General features: G+C 38.8%; 1 protein-coding gene across 2 annotated transcripts in view; it reads right to left on the bottom strand.

Moving 5' to 3' along the window:
• LOC119891772 (EGF-like repeat and discoidin I-like domain-containing protein 3) overlaps nucleotides 1–17,929 on the bottom strand; it is a 118,407-nt gene that overhangs the window by 53,719 nt on the left and 46,759 nt on the right. For both annotated transcript variants that reach the window (XM_038703630.1, XM_038703629.1), the window contains exon 4: nucleotides 4,546–4,659. In XM_038703630.1, the coding sequence (XP_038559558.1) occupies nucleotides 4,546–4,659 (114 nt within the window). The remainder of the gene's footprint in view (nucleotides 1–4,545; nucleotides 4,660–17,929) is intronic.

The following is a 17,929-nucleotide window of genomic DNA, read 5'->3' on the forward strand; positions in this document are numbered from 1 at the left end:
GGGTTCACCAAAGTCATAAGGATTAATCCTATGGGTACTGTGAATGTAATGAATGAATGAATTTAAGATAGTTGGATTGCTGTCAAGCATGGCAAAAAACGTGTTTAAAACTGACCCACAGAGGGCAACATATGATCAAAATATCATCATATTTCCATCATGAATAATCTGATCAACAGATTTGTGCAATTAAGCATGTCCATAAATGGCAGTAGGGTGTTAACGGAGTTGAGGGTGATATTTCCTGACCAAATGTAGAGAATATAGATGGTGCCGATCCATACTAAGAGAAATACAACGTTCTTCATGAATCCCGACTTTGTAAGGGACCCCTTACACATGCTATTTTCTGGCACAGGCACCAAATGTAATTATCACCCTGATTTAACTCCTGAGAGTGAAATGGAATCTATTTTTCCTCATTATGACCTGACGTTAGGACTGAGGTGCAATATTGCATCAACACAGTCTCCTATTTGTTTCGATGTTGTACCTCTCGGGCGGCTCTCTTGTAATGTATTCTATGTGGATGTGGTGGCAAGACACTGTTGCAAAGTCGCAGTCCTTCTCACCTTTTGGCAATGATGGGCCACTCTTAACGAGCTGCCTGCCAGTCGTCCGTCAGAGCAGCAGAGCCAGCCAGCCCCCAGGCCTTGGCCTGCTGGCCCCTGAGCATACATCAGCTCTGCGACAGCACACATCACTAACACCACCACTACCATGATGTGACAGCTGAATCCATCTCCCACAAGCCCTACCTACAGACTAAACAAATTAGAGCCCCACTGAAATTAATGCCAGCACACCAATACTAATGAGCATGCGGTGGAAAGGGGGGATGAGGAAAATAATAATAAACACACAAAACCATACGTCAGCCATACACTAGAGGTTCAGGTGACACATAAGGTACTGAAATGAACCTGTATGCATTATATGTGCGTGTATTTGAGTGTTTCAGCATATGTGCGTTCACACGTTCATGTGCAGTTATCCATTTGTAAATATCCAAGTCAGCAATCAATATTTAATGAAAAATATATAATATACTATAATTAAACAAACAGGAATGAAAAAAGAATACATACTTACATTTTTTCAAACAAATAGCAGCCTGGCTGCATAGGATTTTTTAGACCGATACTGATACTTGAGAAATACTGAATAATGATGTATTACCAATATTAATTTTCTTTTAACAACTCCTAATATAATTTAACATTTTTGATAAGGTTCCTTTGCATTTGTTTTTTGTTTTGTTTTTTTTTATTAACAATTGCGACCAAGAAATGCACTGGGTAGGACATTTTTATTACTTGAAAAATAAACTTGTAACTACTGGAGTTGGAGTAAATTAAATCTCAACCAATAGCACTAATCGTCAAAACTTCAAAAATAACTTTAAAAAGTCACGCAACATAGTTTTTCAACATTATCAACATACATTTTAGAGTAACCTGGCATATTTAAATATGTAAATCAGTGGCTGGCCAGCGGTGCCAAATTTTTTTGTACTGTACATTTTAAGAATGTTTCACCACATAAAAAAACCCAAATGTTTATATTATACGTCACATGTAATAAAATGGTTGAAACAGGCAGTCAGCAACACCATATCAAAAACTGTTCAATATGGAGTTATGACAAAGCTAAGACTGCTGACAAAAGCTCATTGTTGCTGGTCATCACAGTAATGCGACAAACTTTCTGGCTGGTGATTATTCTGGGTAAATAGCAGTCAGAAACAGTGACTGTCAGAACAAGCGTTGGAAAGATTTGTCACTGTAAACAGAGCTGCAAGAAACACTGATGAATCTCAGCCCTCAACATGGTCTGAGATGACCTAATGTAACCTGAAATGGCCAAAAGAGCTGAAATCTAACCTAAATACAAAGAAAAAATAAACAAACAAAACAATAAAAGCATTTACACTTCAAAGCAACCTCATGAAAACATAGGCTAATCTCCATCAAACAGCCAGAGCTTCTAGCTTACTGCAGTAAATAAAGATACATGGCTACTGGGTTTTATTTGATGCTACAGAGGAAAGTGAGTTTAAGCAAAACTTGGTGAACTTTGAACGATTTAGCTTCTGCTCAAGGCCGATGGTTCAACAATTATCTTAGCCTTACGATGCTTTTGGAAAACAGGACCGTGAACAGTCATCACCTTTCCTCAATGTTGGATCTTTAACAAACCATTTAACCCATACTAGTGTCTGAAAGCATGAACGTGTCTGGACGATTACAGCCCGAATATGTTTCAGCAGAAAGGCTGAGGCAGCTTGTGCCAAGTGTTATCTCTCTGTATTTCATGCCTTCTTGTATGTTTTATTGGAATTCATGTTGGCAAGTGATGGATACGATTCTTCTTCTTACTTGTCGCTTTCCATTGGATCATGGAAATAAATATTGAAGGCACTGTAATTATTTCAGTAAAATTGGATTATCACTGAACATACAGGCAATGGCCAAAAGCTCCTGCCTTCACATAATATCCTCACGCTGTTTTCTGGTATAACCAGAAAACATACAGCTGCATAAACAGCCAGTGTGTGCTCAGGGCTTGCCCACACACACAGCGTGGGTTGCGAGAACAAGTCAGAGGAGATGACGAGTCCTTGTATATAAGTACATTCCTGGCATTTTCTATGTATGCTATATTCATTGGGGGCCCCACCGACTGTACTTCTTTTGATAAGGCTGCAACATATTCAACAAACAGCTTGGAATTTGATTTCAAAAGGGACAATCCACCACTTTTACAGAGCACTGGATTTCAAATGAAAAAAACAAAACAAAATAAAGAAGGTTACAGTGCTTTTAGCTTCAGGGGTGTTTGGGGTTGTTTACGTACATACATACATACATACATACATATATATATATATATATATATACACACACACACACACACACACACACACACACACATATATATACATACACATATTATATATACATATACATATTATATATATATAGGGTTGATTAGTGAATTGCTGCCCTTATGACACTTGGAAGATATGTATAAAAGTGCTACAATTTCTACAATGTTCATCTGCTGTGGGTAAAATACCATCAAATTAAAGCAGAGAGCCAGCACTTTCATCTCATTGTTTCATTTCAAATTTAATGTGTTTTTGTACAGAGCCAAAGCAACCATCCTTATAGCCTGCACTGCAACTTTTGAAAATAACAGGCTGGATTAATGGTTGTATAATATACTGAACAAATATTGAATTAATATGGGAAAATGGAAATGAGCGTCATTAAACAAATAATGGTGCTTAGCATATGTTCAATCAGCAAGACATAATCTTTCTCCTTGAGTTTTTCACTCACTACACCAACCGTCAGTAATCAGTCAGACTACACATCTTTACTCGTCTCTATTCATAAATGTCCCTCTGCCTTCTGTCATACAGTTTATAAAATCGACCACAGCAATTCCCACCGTTTCTCTCTTTCAGATGCAGACTTCTTCAAAATTCCTGACAGCAGATATCTTTTCTGTTGCTGAACAACTGTGCTACACCTAACAGACCATCTGATTAATTAATTTGTGAGTAGCAGTGCAGAGGTTGGCTCAGGGCTTCGAGACCACTGATACATTAATCCTAATATGTTCCTAGACTGAGCAGACAAAATCCCCACAATTACGTAATAAACACACAAGCCCCTTTTGAGCTCCCTGGCGTCTTGTAAAAAGAAAGCCACTTCTGATAAGACAGACACTCTCTCCCTTTCTACACCGCCACTGTGCAAAATAAATTAAATGAGGGCTCGCAAGCGCAAAGTTACTGTTAACTTCTCAGCAGTCAAATGTTTTTATTTGTATTATTTTGCTTTGGTTTGTAGTTTTCCAGGCATTGTAATTATATCCTGAAATCCATCTAATAAGATATAATTAGGGAGAATTATTAAATGAACACTCCAGACATTACGTTATGTATTAAAAATCCCAAGAGTTGTGTGAGACACAATATGGTCTGAACACCTTTCAAACAGCTATTTAAAACTTTTTGTAGCATCCATGAAGAGAGAACTTTGCATGTACAATCTAGCAAACAACTACTTTCCCTCTCTGGGGCTAGCTCCTCTATCTTTCACTGAAACATATAACTCTTATCAATCCTCTTTACTTGACAGCTAAGCCTTCCATCCATGTGACACCTTTACTAACAATGAGCAGTTATGATAATTGTTTTGAACAAGATGGGCTACATGTAAACCAAAATAATCTATAATAATAACAATAACAACAATGGATATCATGAAACATATGCAAAATCAAAGAAAGAAAAGTTTTCATCATGGGTTGATGTACTATCCATTGAAGCATGGTTAGATGCTCCTTAGGGTAAGTACCAGCAAACTGTCTTTGATCGATCAGCTTGCTTGGCTAATATACTACCTGGCTAATTGGCAAATAATACTACCCACTGCGCTATGACCTGCAGCATCAGGTGTGCTGTTAAAGATGAACAGACAGCTGCAAACGAGTTCAGGATAAACATATAACAAAAGAAATATGAGCACTTACTGTACTGACAGTTCCTCCCCATGTACTCCCCAGGGCATTCGCAGGAATAGTTGGCAACCATATCTGTGCAAATGCCTCCATTCTTGCATGGGTCCCTTTCGCATTCGTTAATATCTAGAAGAAACAAGCAAACAAAAAAAAGGTGCATTCATTTACCTGAAGCAGACATGTGGGCAATTAGAAAGACCTCATCCTCATTAGAATGCATGGGTAGGGAGCATATTGAATTTTCTCTGTGTGTTACTTCATTCTGTATGCCTATAGAAGCTCTCACAAAGACATTGGTTTCTTGAAACTAATAAATCAAATACCTCCTTAATTATTAATTCTAGAACACAGACCAAAGTTTTGAAATGTTAAGAACAATTAACCTAGTGTCCTTTCTTTGTATTTTAAATAATTATCATACCATGTATACCATTATTTTGCTCTGCAAACCACGTTTGCTCATTTCTACAAACCTATGTAACTTGAGTATCTTTGTTTTCAAAACAATAACTACAAGTTACAACAGTTATCGTTTTTCTTCTGATTGGCAAGTTTATATAAATCATCACATGGACCACATGATAAATTGATGAGAAAATGAAAGAGAATAAAAATGCAGTTGAGTTGCAGCCCTCCTTTGGCCGCTTAACAGTCAAATTGCATTTGCAATACAATGCAATTTGATGGCGCCATTCTGTGGATTTGTGATAGTAAAATGGAAAAAAATAAAATTGCATTCAGGCAAGTTAAGGTGGCCAATTAGATTTTAATATAGATTATCCACAACTTAAGAGAGGCATTTGAATTTAAAGTTTTTGCTTAGCCTATTAGACATTATACTCCATACTGTATACATGTTTCTTCACATTTAATCTTTCTCTTGTGAGAATAATTGGCTCTGTTAAACAATATTCTGGGTACAGCAGCAGACAAGACGAGTATATGCGCTATTGCTACAGCAAGACATGAGCAAGTCTCAACCTGCCAGCATCATATTTAATCACTATTTAGTGGCACTTTGTGCAAACCAGATGAACTACAGTTGGACTCATTTACATCTGTTGTGTCAGTATCTAACTATGCTAAATTGGAAAATAGCAATGACCTAAAGTATGGAACCACTGACAGTAGTTTTGCAGTAGGCTTGGTGAATATCCTCTCTCTCTTCATAAAAATAGCACAGAAACACATAAGGGCAGTACAGGCTAGCGATGTGATAAATTGTCACTTAATTATCATCTACTGTACAGCCACTTTTGCTTTGTAATTTCTCTCTGAAATAGCTCTTCTCTGATTGATTCATCTAACCTGTTACAGAAGGTGACAGATCCACATAACCACCCATTATTTGTGCTGTTCTATTCTAGGTACAGTTAAGGGAAAGAGGATTATAGGGGTAGTTAATGAGGCGAGGGAGGAAAAGTGGTAACTTTTGAACAATTTTGAACACATTTCTAATGATTTGCAAACTTGCCTATGGCTGCTACAAGACTTTTAATCCTCTAAAACATACCGTGATCCATCTGTGACTCACAGGTTTTGGCTTCATGAATATGTAACCAGGGATGCGATTTAGAAAGCTTAAGGAAGTGAAACATGATTAAAGTAAGTCTGTCACGGTGCTTCATCTCTCTGAGATTTTATCTATAATATCTATAATAGTCACTTGGCCAGATTCATAATATCTGAAAATATATCTTATTTTCTGTGAATGTGTTAAGCTCCGAAGAAAAAATAGTCACTGTCCTCACACATAATGGTCACCGAGGTTCTGTGACTGGAAGCAGTAACATCTTTAACGTTCAGCAGAGCGGAATATTAAAAAATAAATAAATAGAGTGGAATACCAGAGAGAGAGAGAGGGCACACAGAGCGAGAGATAAATGAGAAATTTTTGTGATTTACCCAAAAATCCATGGGGGACCCCGGAGACAACTATATTTGGGTGAAAAGATGTTTGATGATATTGAGCTGTAAAACTTTTCCCAAAAGACAATACTAAAGTTGTGCAGGTTGAACTTGACACACATATTTATTTTGTGTTCATTTATCTGCTGTGCATTCTGCCTTCCTAGATGCGTAGAACTGTCTATAATACTGAACACCATCCAGCACTGTGTTGTTATTTCATTAATTTTTTTTTGATTGTGAGCACAGCTGGAACATGCAAGACAAGACCTGCTGTGTCTTGTAATGTGGCGGATCAACCTGCCTCAGATATAGCTGATGATAGAGAAGCCCTGCTATTTGTTAATCCTCTGCTATACAGCCATTGTGAAAGCCAAGTGAAATACAGTAGGTGATAAATCAAATGTACTGTGCATGAGATAAACAGCAAAACACTGATCCTCGAGGTGTGTTGTGACGCAACTTGTATATTCTAGCAAATCATTCTAAGGGAAGATTGAATAAAAAATAGTTTTACCAGTCAGCATGTCATCTTGTGGCTTACAAAGCACAACAAAAGAGCTGATTTACACATTTGGCACTAAAAAGGCTACTCTTGAAAGACAGACTGCATCAACACACAACTATGTTGGACACAAAGTAGGTCGATCAAATGCAAACTGCAGGGTCCACTCATCTTAAATTATGATGGAACATGTAAATTATATCAGAGAGAGTGAAACACACAACACAAACCCAATTATTTTGCCTTTCAAGTTGTGAATATTCCTACATATGACATTTGTTATTAGGAGTGTTGCTTTATTTTTGCAGTTTGCCATTGCACAGATGGTTTGTGATAACGTGTCTGTGTATGTGTTTTTCTATTGTCCTCTCGTTTCTCAAGACATTTTCTAACCCACTGAATAAAACCATTAAACAGTTGGTGCACAGTCCCCATCTCCCCAAAATTACACCATGGTTGGATCTATATTTGTCTGGGGAGCATGTTGATTCTACATGGGTTTCATCACGGAGACTGGACCTGAATGAGAAAACTGGAGAGATGCACTGTGTGCATAATATGGACTGGAAGCTTAGAGAGGGACAAAAAGAATAAGAAGAAAGAAAGCATTACATTTTCCAAAACAACAAAAAAAACAAACAAACAAACAAATAAAAAATAGATCTGATTTATCTAATCAATGTTATTTGATAGAATTTGGTTAAAAAAGTTTTCCACGATCTAAATCCTACCTTATTGCTGGATGTAAGAGAGCCAATCACTCAAAGACTCAAAGTCTCTCATTAATGGGGCGGTTTTGGGTGTGTTGCAATAATCGAACTGTTTGCTACAATCAGATGCAAACTATGCAGTAATTAGTTGTTCTTGTACTTCCATGATCTTTTCTGCTCCATGCCTCGGCTGCTTTGATGAGCTAGTACAGGACCATCTAATATAATTACAAATCCCAAAACAGCCTGCATGACTAATACAAGAAAATAGCCTCCTACTAACAACACATTATTAGCACTGAGATGAACAAACAAGCACTTGTCAGAAGGAAACATCTTGATAATGGGAGGTTACTGCAATCAAGCTGGATTATGTTTTAATTCATTCTACTGCGAGTGGCCCTGCGATCCTGTTAAAACTGAAGAACTGTTAAACTAAAAAACTGAAAACTTGAGCCCGCCATTTAGAGACCAACAATGGCCACTCTTCACTAAACAATTCAGGTTTTGATTTTTTTTAATGGCACTAATTCTCGAGAACCACTAATTGTTAGCAAGTGTGACAACAACAATGAAACTACTAATACAGTTATTAATCAGGGGTACAGCATGGCCATATGAGACATCATTAATGTCTTTCACAGCAGCAGTAATTTGTACAGGGTATATTTGGTCTTTACTAATTGCCTTAGTGTAACACTCAAATGGAAATGTGATTTTATATCCACTTTGATATATAGTGAACATTGATAGTTATTCACAGAACAGGAATATACAGTAGCACAAAGAACATCAACAATCCTCAGCTCATTCTGCACATAGCACAGCCCACTGTTATTTCACAACTGCAACCATACCACTTAAATAAGTGATGCTGTTGTTACCCTTTAAGTTCATACCCTGCTTTGTTGCCACCAGTACCGTAGGTTCAAATACAAAGGTGAGCCAAATGGGCCAGCCACTCAAATAGCCTGGAGCACAACATACCACAGAGAGAGGAAAACACAGCTAGCCCGTTTTATAATTTGCTTCCCTTTTATGAGAGGCCATCAGCCCCTGGGAGACCAGCACAGGGAAAGTGAGACTTAAAAGCGGTGTATTGCCAGTAAATCAGGTGGGAGTAAAGGGATTACTTCAGGAAATGTAGCTAATCCAACTGATAAAAAAATTAAAGAAGAGAAGAGAGAAGAATCATGGAGAGGAGAACCTCTGAAAGAAAGAGAGTAGATGGTGAAAGAAATGTACAGAGAGAAATATTTCCTAGTCCAGTGGTCAGGTAAATAAACTCTGTTTACACAATTTATTTAACACAGTTACAGGCATGCATCCAAGGGGTTTCCCTCACTAATACTAGTCAACGTCTACCATTTTGTATTTAAATGTGTCATTAAAGCCTTAAACATGGTAAAACAACATTTTGCAACTGATGTCTTCAGTTTAATGGACATGGCGATGTCAGGATCATAACAATTTTTACAAGCCAGTTTGAGTAAAGATTTCTACAGTGGATGGAAATAAAACTACATTACAATGTAATGTAATACCACACACTGGCTCTCCAATAATACTACTTTAGCGAAGCTTATAATGTTCAGTTTTTGTTGAAACTGTGCCACGATGATGATGATTGAATATGGTGTCCACCTGCATATACAGCGGTGGACAAAATGTAACACAGTACAATGTCACTAGCTACAGATGAAGAGTTGAATCAAGCCTCAACAGAAACTGAACATAACCATCACAAAGTTACTATTGCATTGCATTTATTGAAAGGCTAATACAGTGAACAGCATTACAATGTACAGGTCAGACTCTCACCATGCTCTCATCGGTCCACTGGAAGGTCTCGCTCCCTGGCTTTGCTCCTCTATTGCTCTTCAAAAAGTGTCTCAGTAGGACAATAATGAGAGCAATGAAAAGTGCTATGTGTCAGGGACTAAGACTTGCTGTGAGCGCTAAATTGGCTATGGTGTGTCCAGAGCAGGAGCAGGCCTGCATTGGGAGGGGTCCCCTGTGCCCTCTCTACTGGGCTGCACTGACCTCTACAGCGTCTGCACCTGCCACAGCCACAGAAACACACAGACCGATGAAACTACTTTCCAGTTCATTCAACGGTAAAGGTATTGAGTCAAATCTTGCACAAAGAAGAGTTATTGAAGACGTAAATGTGCCATGAAGATGAGGCAAAAAAAATGATGAAATTCCATCAAGTGTATTAAACCTTTTGCGCCTGTCTGAGTGTAAATGATTGTGCGGTAATTGTTGCTGGGAGACACTTCAAAGTTAGAAAACAGACAATCCAAGGACAGGTACACCCAGGGTGAAGTTAAAAGTGGTTTTAAATAACAACGCCATTTAACATCTAAACTGTCCGTTTTTAAAGCTGTTCAAACTGCTAGAGCTGACTACCAAGAAGTTAAATCTAGCCTGCAAAAAGACATTCACATGTGGGTGTTTGTTCAGCAAATCAAGGTTTAAGACAAGACGTGTCCATGCTTGCAGATAAGAAAGAGACATCTCCTGGCTCTTTTCTGTCTGTGTACGGGCTGCAACAAAATCATACAATGTACAAATAACCAAACAATGATTTTACTGCTTTTTGCAAATTCTGTTTAAAAGAAATTAACTACATTCTCCGTCAGTGGTACTGGTTGTTGTCCTAAAAGAGGAGAAAAAATGTCATATATATATATATATATATATATATAGCTGATTTATATTAAAATGAGCATTTAAATTTTAGTTGGACTTAAATATACATGCAGTAGCATTAGAAAGCCTAAAGGGGCCCCAAACAACAACATAAATCACCCAAATGATTGAAATAAATGTCTGCTAATAGCTTGTAATCCTCTCACACTTGTAAAGCCCCCAAACTTAATTAGCAGAATTAAAGGTAATGTCCCAGCAGTATTGCCCCTACATCTCACCCACTTCCTTCATTAAATTACAGTCAGATGTTGGGAAAAGCCTTCTATTCCCTCTGCCAAGACACTGTAAGCCACACAATCGGAGGTTAGTCAAGACATTGTTTTCATGTGGAGATGTCTCATCATGTTACATATCTGCATCTGGACTCAGTTTAGCCCTCATGCAGTTTCCCGTGGGGAAGTTTCAGCTTATCTGTTTTTATGTCAGAGAGCCAGTGGACCCACAGATGTTTGGTAAGCAAGCCTCCTCTCGATCCCCTTGACCTCTCTATCTAGACAAGAAGCCGTGGTTTGACCTCTACGGTCAGTGATTGACAGGAATGAAGTCGCCGACCGAGTGTTTATGCCTACCACATAATTAACCCCTTACTTTGAACACTCGTACTTCTTTGGAAGTAATCATCCTATTTTCTTTTTAATAGCGGCTAGCGTTTCCCCTGGAGCTACTGAAGCCCTGTGATTCATGGTGGTACTGCAATGTTGGATTTGATACTAAAAAAACATTGCAATCTGTGTGCACATAGAATGAAGTCATCAGGTGAAAAAATGAAAAGCAAACAGCCAATGAGTTACATGACTTGGATGCTAGTCTGAGTAGAAAGTATGTATATGAAAAGCCTATTAGCTAAGTGAGCTATTTAGGAAGTTATGAGAACAAAAAATATGAGATTTCACATTATACACACAGTATAAAGATTATTATGTTACTTTATATGGTATCCACTTCATTGGATACTCAACAAACTCAATAGCACATGCTGTCCTGTCTTTCATTCCCCCTGTGATTAGAGTGCTCTTCTATCCTCAGCGTTATTTGTTTTGTGAATATTATTTTCCCACCCTCTCTTTTTTGGCAGTTTTGATGTAACATAGCACCCATTTGAAAGGGACGGGGATAAAAGAGCCGCCTGCTCACATCTCAGTGGTGACAGGACACCTCAGTAGGTTGTACGTACAGAGTGAGGGCTTTATTACCACTAAAAGTCAGATGCATGCAATGTTTTTCCACCTGCATTTCATCACGTCATATCTAATCCGCTCTGTCCTGTCAGTGGGTGCGCTTCTCATTTTTTCACAATCAAATGCTCACACAAGCTTTAGCACAGACTGTAGATGCAATACACATGCATGTTGAATAGATTATTGCTTCAATATGTCAATTCCAGTCTGGATAGTTCTATAATTCTACTGTGCTTTAAAAAGTGCTGGCATGTCTTCAGAGCTGCATCTTTGTATCTTCGATCAGCCTTGGATGTTGTGTTTGACAGGTCCTGGTGCAGTGAAATGTGCCTAGTCCACACTACACAAGGCCCAGACAAGCCCTGTCTCTCCAAGTTGAGTCAGAGATAGAAGATTGAACACGGAAGTGCCTGTCTCCACTGTCAATCTATCCTGTCAATCTATCCTAACCTTACCCATGCCACTGAAGTTACTACCACCACATAAGGTGGGGATTCCTATCTGGGACCTGATGAAGTCACACAACCAGTTGAAAGACAGATTTAAAATTATGATTTCACAGTCTGTCTCAGCCTTGGTCATATGCATCTAGGCTTAGCATGAGAATTTATATTTTGGATCTCCTATACAGAGATCTAGAGGTCTTAAATCTCATCTCATATGCAGGTTAGCTTTCACAGTGGTACCTGCTGTATGTTTCAAGGGATATGATGATGCATGAAGTTGTGAATTCGGGATTAAGAATAGTGTATTCCAAGGACACTCTTTTGAAGTGGGATTAGCCCACTGAGAAGTTATTCACAGCAGAACTCCTGAAACCCTTGAAAAGGTATTTTAGGATGCATTGCGGGGAGTTTTGAGTGTCTGAGAAGCACAACACTCATCATTTGGAAGACATTCAGGCCGGGGGGCTCCTCCGAAGCTGGGGTGTGCAGAATGTGAAGAGCCCTCAGCTCTAAGGCAGAATGGCACTCAGAGGAAAGCCTTAAGTGTCATTTTAATCTTACAGATGGAGTCTCCACAGCAGGTGTGTGTGTGGGGAATACTGATCTACCTCAGAACAACAGTGGGATCCACAAGCTCTTTACCATCACAGAGGAATGCTTAAGAGAAACTTAAATGGTATGAAATGCAGATGGAAAGTGGAGGGAGGTGACGGCCAAAGAGCAATCACAGACTGGATGTGGGGGAAAATGAGGATAACAAGAGATGTCTGCTCTTATAAGACTACGGCATTTGAGTATATAATGTGTTAACACACAATAAATATAAATACCGTGTATTGTTTTTAACATAACCTTTACATTTAAGTGACAAAATCATGTAAATTATTTTCACCATTTTAGTTTAACATGCTACCATTTGCTAAATCACTAAACACAAAGTACATCTGAGTGTGATGCGAAAACCATTGGTTTTGCAGGTATTAAGTCATAAGACACTGGGCAAAAAGACATTTTGACCTGACTATGGTGCTAGATATTACATGGGACCATGAATGTGTGTACCAAATTTCACAGCAATCCAACCAATAGTTGTCAAGATATTTCAGTCTGAACCACAAATGTCCACCTCATGGTGGTGCTGGAAGAAAAGGTATGTGATGACCAAAGTCAGCACGATTCATCGTCTGGGGACCATATAAATCTGTACAAATTTTAATGGCAATCCATACAAAAGTTGTAGAGATTTTTCAGTGCGGACCCAAGTGGTGGACAGACTAACCGACCAACATTACCATCCCTAGAGCCACGCTAGCATGACTAAAAAAGTTCTTCACAATCAAATAAAAGAAGCAAAATTATACTAATGATATGAACGCAGGAATGACAAGTACATATAAAGGATTTAAGGAGTTGAGTTAAAATAATTACTTCTGAAGAAAAGGTCATGACCAAATATTTAAATTCTGAATGACTTATAGTTTAATATTGTGCATAGCCTAATATTGATACTGCTGCCAAATTAAGAAGCTTCAGTGGTTTCAACAGAGAGTAATTTAACACAAGAGGAGACTGGATGGATGCTTTGATAAAAAATTACTATCGTTCTCAAAATGGCAATTCACACATCTATATTATTTTTTCCATATTGAATCATATTCATGATTAATTCAGAGGTGGAATAACAGTATAAGATCTCCCTGCTAGGCACCAGCCAAAATCCAATGTTATGGTTTACAAACTGCCATCGGCCTTAATGTCTTTTTTCTTCCCAGTCACGTTGAATGAACTCGGTCAAAAGTAAAACAACACTGATACTAATTTGGCCACACACTGACCATCCTGAATTAATGCAGCTCTGTTTAGTCAAGCTGAACATTTATCAGTGCTCTGTTTTGGCTTGCAGTGCCAGCCAAAAGCCCTGGGCAGGACTGAGTCTAACTCTTTTCCACCACCTGGGATTTGGGAATGCATCTCTATTTATGCTTTGGCCATCTGCCAACAGGTCCATCCTCACTGCAGAGGCTAGGAGGTGACAGCGCAGCTCAAGTGTCCGAGGGCCCTTACGCAATTAGGCCCTGGTAACAGCTTGTTCCCTATAACACCTCCACAGGAAGGATAAACCAGGTGAATGGGTGCTTAGGGACTGGGAACAAGGGGGGTAGAATTGATGGAATTGAACAAAAACATCCTCCATTTTGGCAATTCTCAACTGATTATTTTCTTCATAATGTCCAAAGTAAATACATTTCCAAGGCTTTTGTTTGTTGTCATTTTCGCTTTTAATCTCAACAAACATAACGAAATTAATCCAGGCTCTAACAACATCTCTCTTGAAGCACTTTGTCACATTCACATTCTTTCAAAAGTGCTGGCCTTTTCCCTAGAAGACTATGTTTTGCTAACAAGACTGCACTTCAAGCCACCGGCCTATTTTATACAGCTTCAAATTCCTGAAGGCATTCTGTGTCATTATATTTGGTTTTAACAGCAAAGTTGCAACTTGTCTCGCCTGTAATTTTGCTGGCAAAGCATTACTTTGCCAAAGAAGAAAGGTCATCTTACTCAGTGTTGTGTTACTACAGCAGTTTTCATCTTAATAGAGGACAGCCCTATATTTAAGGAAAATAGGCCTACGATTTTCAAGAATCTAAAAGCATGCAATATCAAAAAGCTTTTGCTAAAGATAGAATTCTGATTCAAAGCTACTTGAGATAGATTATTATTAATGCTTTGCAATTTATACAGTTTTGTGTGTATCTTTTATTGTTTTATGTGTATAATTTTTTTTTCTTTTAAGAATTATCATATTTAATTCTGCAGTGCAAAGATGCCTCGTAAGGAGAGGAGGTTAAAACAAAAAAATGGAGCGGTGTGAGGCTGCTAAAAGGCAGTGGATCCCTGACCAGCTCACGGCAAAATATTCAATTATAGAGAACAGCAATAATAAACGACATATTGCAGTGTATTTGTTCTTTAACGTTTTCAATAATTACCAAGGGACCAGGTAGGTTTATTATTGATTAAGAGCTGGAGTTGCTAAGTATGGTTAGTAAAGAAATAGATTAATGATGCAATAGCAAACTAGGCCTTGTTCTCAGATGGAGAGCGAGTGTAAAGTGATAGGTCCGATGAGGAGATGGAATCATAGCAAGGAGAAACTGAGAAAGACACTGAGCCACAGCCAACATAGGTTGCGGTTTGTTGGAAGATTCCTTGTTCCATTTCATGCTCATATTCTGTTTGAATATGGCTTGCTATAATTTAACAGGTTGTGCTGTAAATTACGTTGGTTGTATGGCGTTATATCTTGTTCCATGTGACCTCCCTGACTTCTATATTATCAGTGATGGGTCAGAGCACTGATGGCTGATTTTGTGAGAACTTGCATAAGGCTAACATTGACAAGATTAGGGCCAAGCACAGATGGATCCAGGTAAATATTGTTTGTCCCATTCTTTTTATTTAGTAAACTTGGGGATAAAACGTCATTTTTGATCGGCCAAGCAAAAAGCCCCATCTATAGGCAAAATGAAAATATCTACGTCAGTGGCACAGAAAAAGTGGCCACCTTGAATCCAGCTTGTTATCCAAAATGCCCTTTAACAGAGGCAAGATAGGGTCAGGTCCTTCTGGGATGGAGAAAGGGGCAGCAGGATACAGAGAAAATAGACATTTGAAAGACAACACTGATCTTTGAATTGGTCTCCTTCACTTTGTGGATGCATGTCCACTCACACAAAGAAGCGCACACACACACTGAAAGAAAACAAAAAACATATGTTGTGGCAGTAAATGTTAATATTTATAATACACTTATACTGTTATGGAAGCATACTTTGACATACTGTAAACTATATATACTATTGGTGGGCCTTGTTTAAGTAAGTGTAAGTAGTAGTTTACGTAGTATAGTGTTTCAACAGCTACTGAGAGAGAGAGAGAGATGCATGAGCGAAAATACCGGAAACCATATCCAGTACCGCTAGTGTGTTTGTATATATATATCACAGTGAAGAAGCTGCACATGTCAACCCAAGAGATGTAGCTGACTACAAAAGGTAATACCTCGCCTGGGATATCTACTGGCAATACACCATTGACCCTCTCCCCAAAGTAGGTGCCTGCAGCTATATTAGGACAACAGAAATTAAGTGTAAATGTGGATGGGGCAGGCAAAGTGGCAGTGAGGCATATCCCAGTCAAGAGTGGTACCACACCACATCTATGATGCAGGTAAAATGAACCCTCACAACTCCCGTTGTGGCACACAAGTACCCTGCTGTATAATATCCAGAATCTAGGTAGGGAACGAAGGCCTTTGACTGTAAAGCCTCTGTGCTTGCGGCATGTGATCCTTTGTCAGGGATACACGCTGTGGCAGACACACCTTTGCTAGTGTTGTTGAACCTGAAAGAAACTGAAAACTGTCAACACCAAATAGCAGCCGGTGTGGGTTAGCCACAACAAAGCAAATAATTAAGCATCTCTAAAGTAACTTCATGCTGGCTACATTCTGCAAATAGCAAACATCTGCTTTTTTTCACAAGAGCCCCAAGAGTAGTCAACTCACCTGGAGACAATCAGTCACCCTGTGGCACTCAGAAGGTCTAAAAGAGAGCTAAAGTCTGCTACAGGGGTACACACACACACACTCACACACAAGTGCACATAGGTGCACAAATTTCTTTATGCTACTATGGCCTACGCTTTCTTTTTCCCTCCCCAAATACACTGATGAATGCTGTGTGCTCAAAGTAAAGGTGGGTGCTGATGTTTTGTTTTTAAATATCACAAATAGTGTTAAAGCTTTTTTAGACACACAAATCTTCACACAGAAAAAAACCCAACAACAACATGAAAGTCATCTTAAAGGCCAGATTTACTGACCAGATTATGACTGAACCACCACACAGATAGGTGGCCCGCTGTTTTCCAGTGACACACATGTGGTGCTTTGAAGAAACGAAAGAGACCAAATGTGCAGTGAGCACGACTGCTGGCCCACAAGCATGTCCATCTTTCCATTCTGATCTGCAGAGACTCCCACGCAGACACACTCACTGTCACTCCATGAGTTGCTGATCAGTGGCGTCCGACGGTTTGGCTGTGTGATTGTGGTCGCTTCTTTGGATGTTTGGTAGACTATAGACTCTTCTCCCAGGACGGTCTACACTCATCTCTTCCTGTAAATGTAGCTTTCTAGCCACAGACTGAGTGCAGTGGGTGGGCTGTGGGACTGTGAATGCAATGTTGAGAGGGTGTCTGGCCATGTCCTCCACACAGCTCTACATCACAGTAAAGCAGCAGAAGTGCCTTGAGGCTGCCAGTGTTCACAATAGTTCTGAGGCCACTTCAGGTAGTGGGGCACATTTTTAGATCTGTGATACACTGATGACCTTCGGAAACTCTAGCAAGAGTGCATCTATACTCACAAGATAAATGTGAGATTTTTGAAGAATTTCACAAAATATGACACTGTGAATTAAAATACATTGGAGACTCTTGAGTGAATAACCTAAATAGTGGACTATAAAATAGTGCTGTATTGATATGCTGCTACTACAGACTATTAGTTTGAAATAATGTAACACAATTAACAGTTAGTTTTGTAAGTATCTGACCCGAAGATGAAGAAGAAGAAGATGAGCCTACATTTCAGAATACATTTAAGTTATTCTGAGAAAACCAACTGGTGTTAAAAGTTATTCATGCCAAATTAAATAAAAACGGGTGTGCAGATTAGCATAATTTCAGTAAAACTTCCCAACTCTTGTAACCCAGAGGCTGTTAAGACGAGACAGATTTATACCTACAAGAACAGACCTCAGGCACTATGACTAAAGCGATGCCTCTGTTTATTTTGAAAATAGGTTAACTTTTCTGTGGACAAAGTACTCCTTCCGCCTGTTTACCATGGAGAAGTTTTTCTTCAAC

Source organism: Micropterus salmoides, unplaced genomic scaffold (assembly GCF_014851395.1).
Source record: "Micropterus salmoides isolate LMB-PRFRI ecotype aquatic unplaced genomic scaffold, ASM1485139v1 Ms_hic_scaffold_7, whole genome shotgun sequence".
In the NCBI taxonomy this organism is placed as follows: domain Eukaryota; kingdom Metazoa; phylum Chordata; class Actinopteri; order Centrarchiformes; family Centrarchidae; genus Micropterus; species Micropterus salmoides.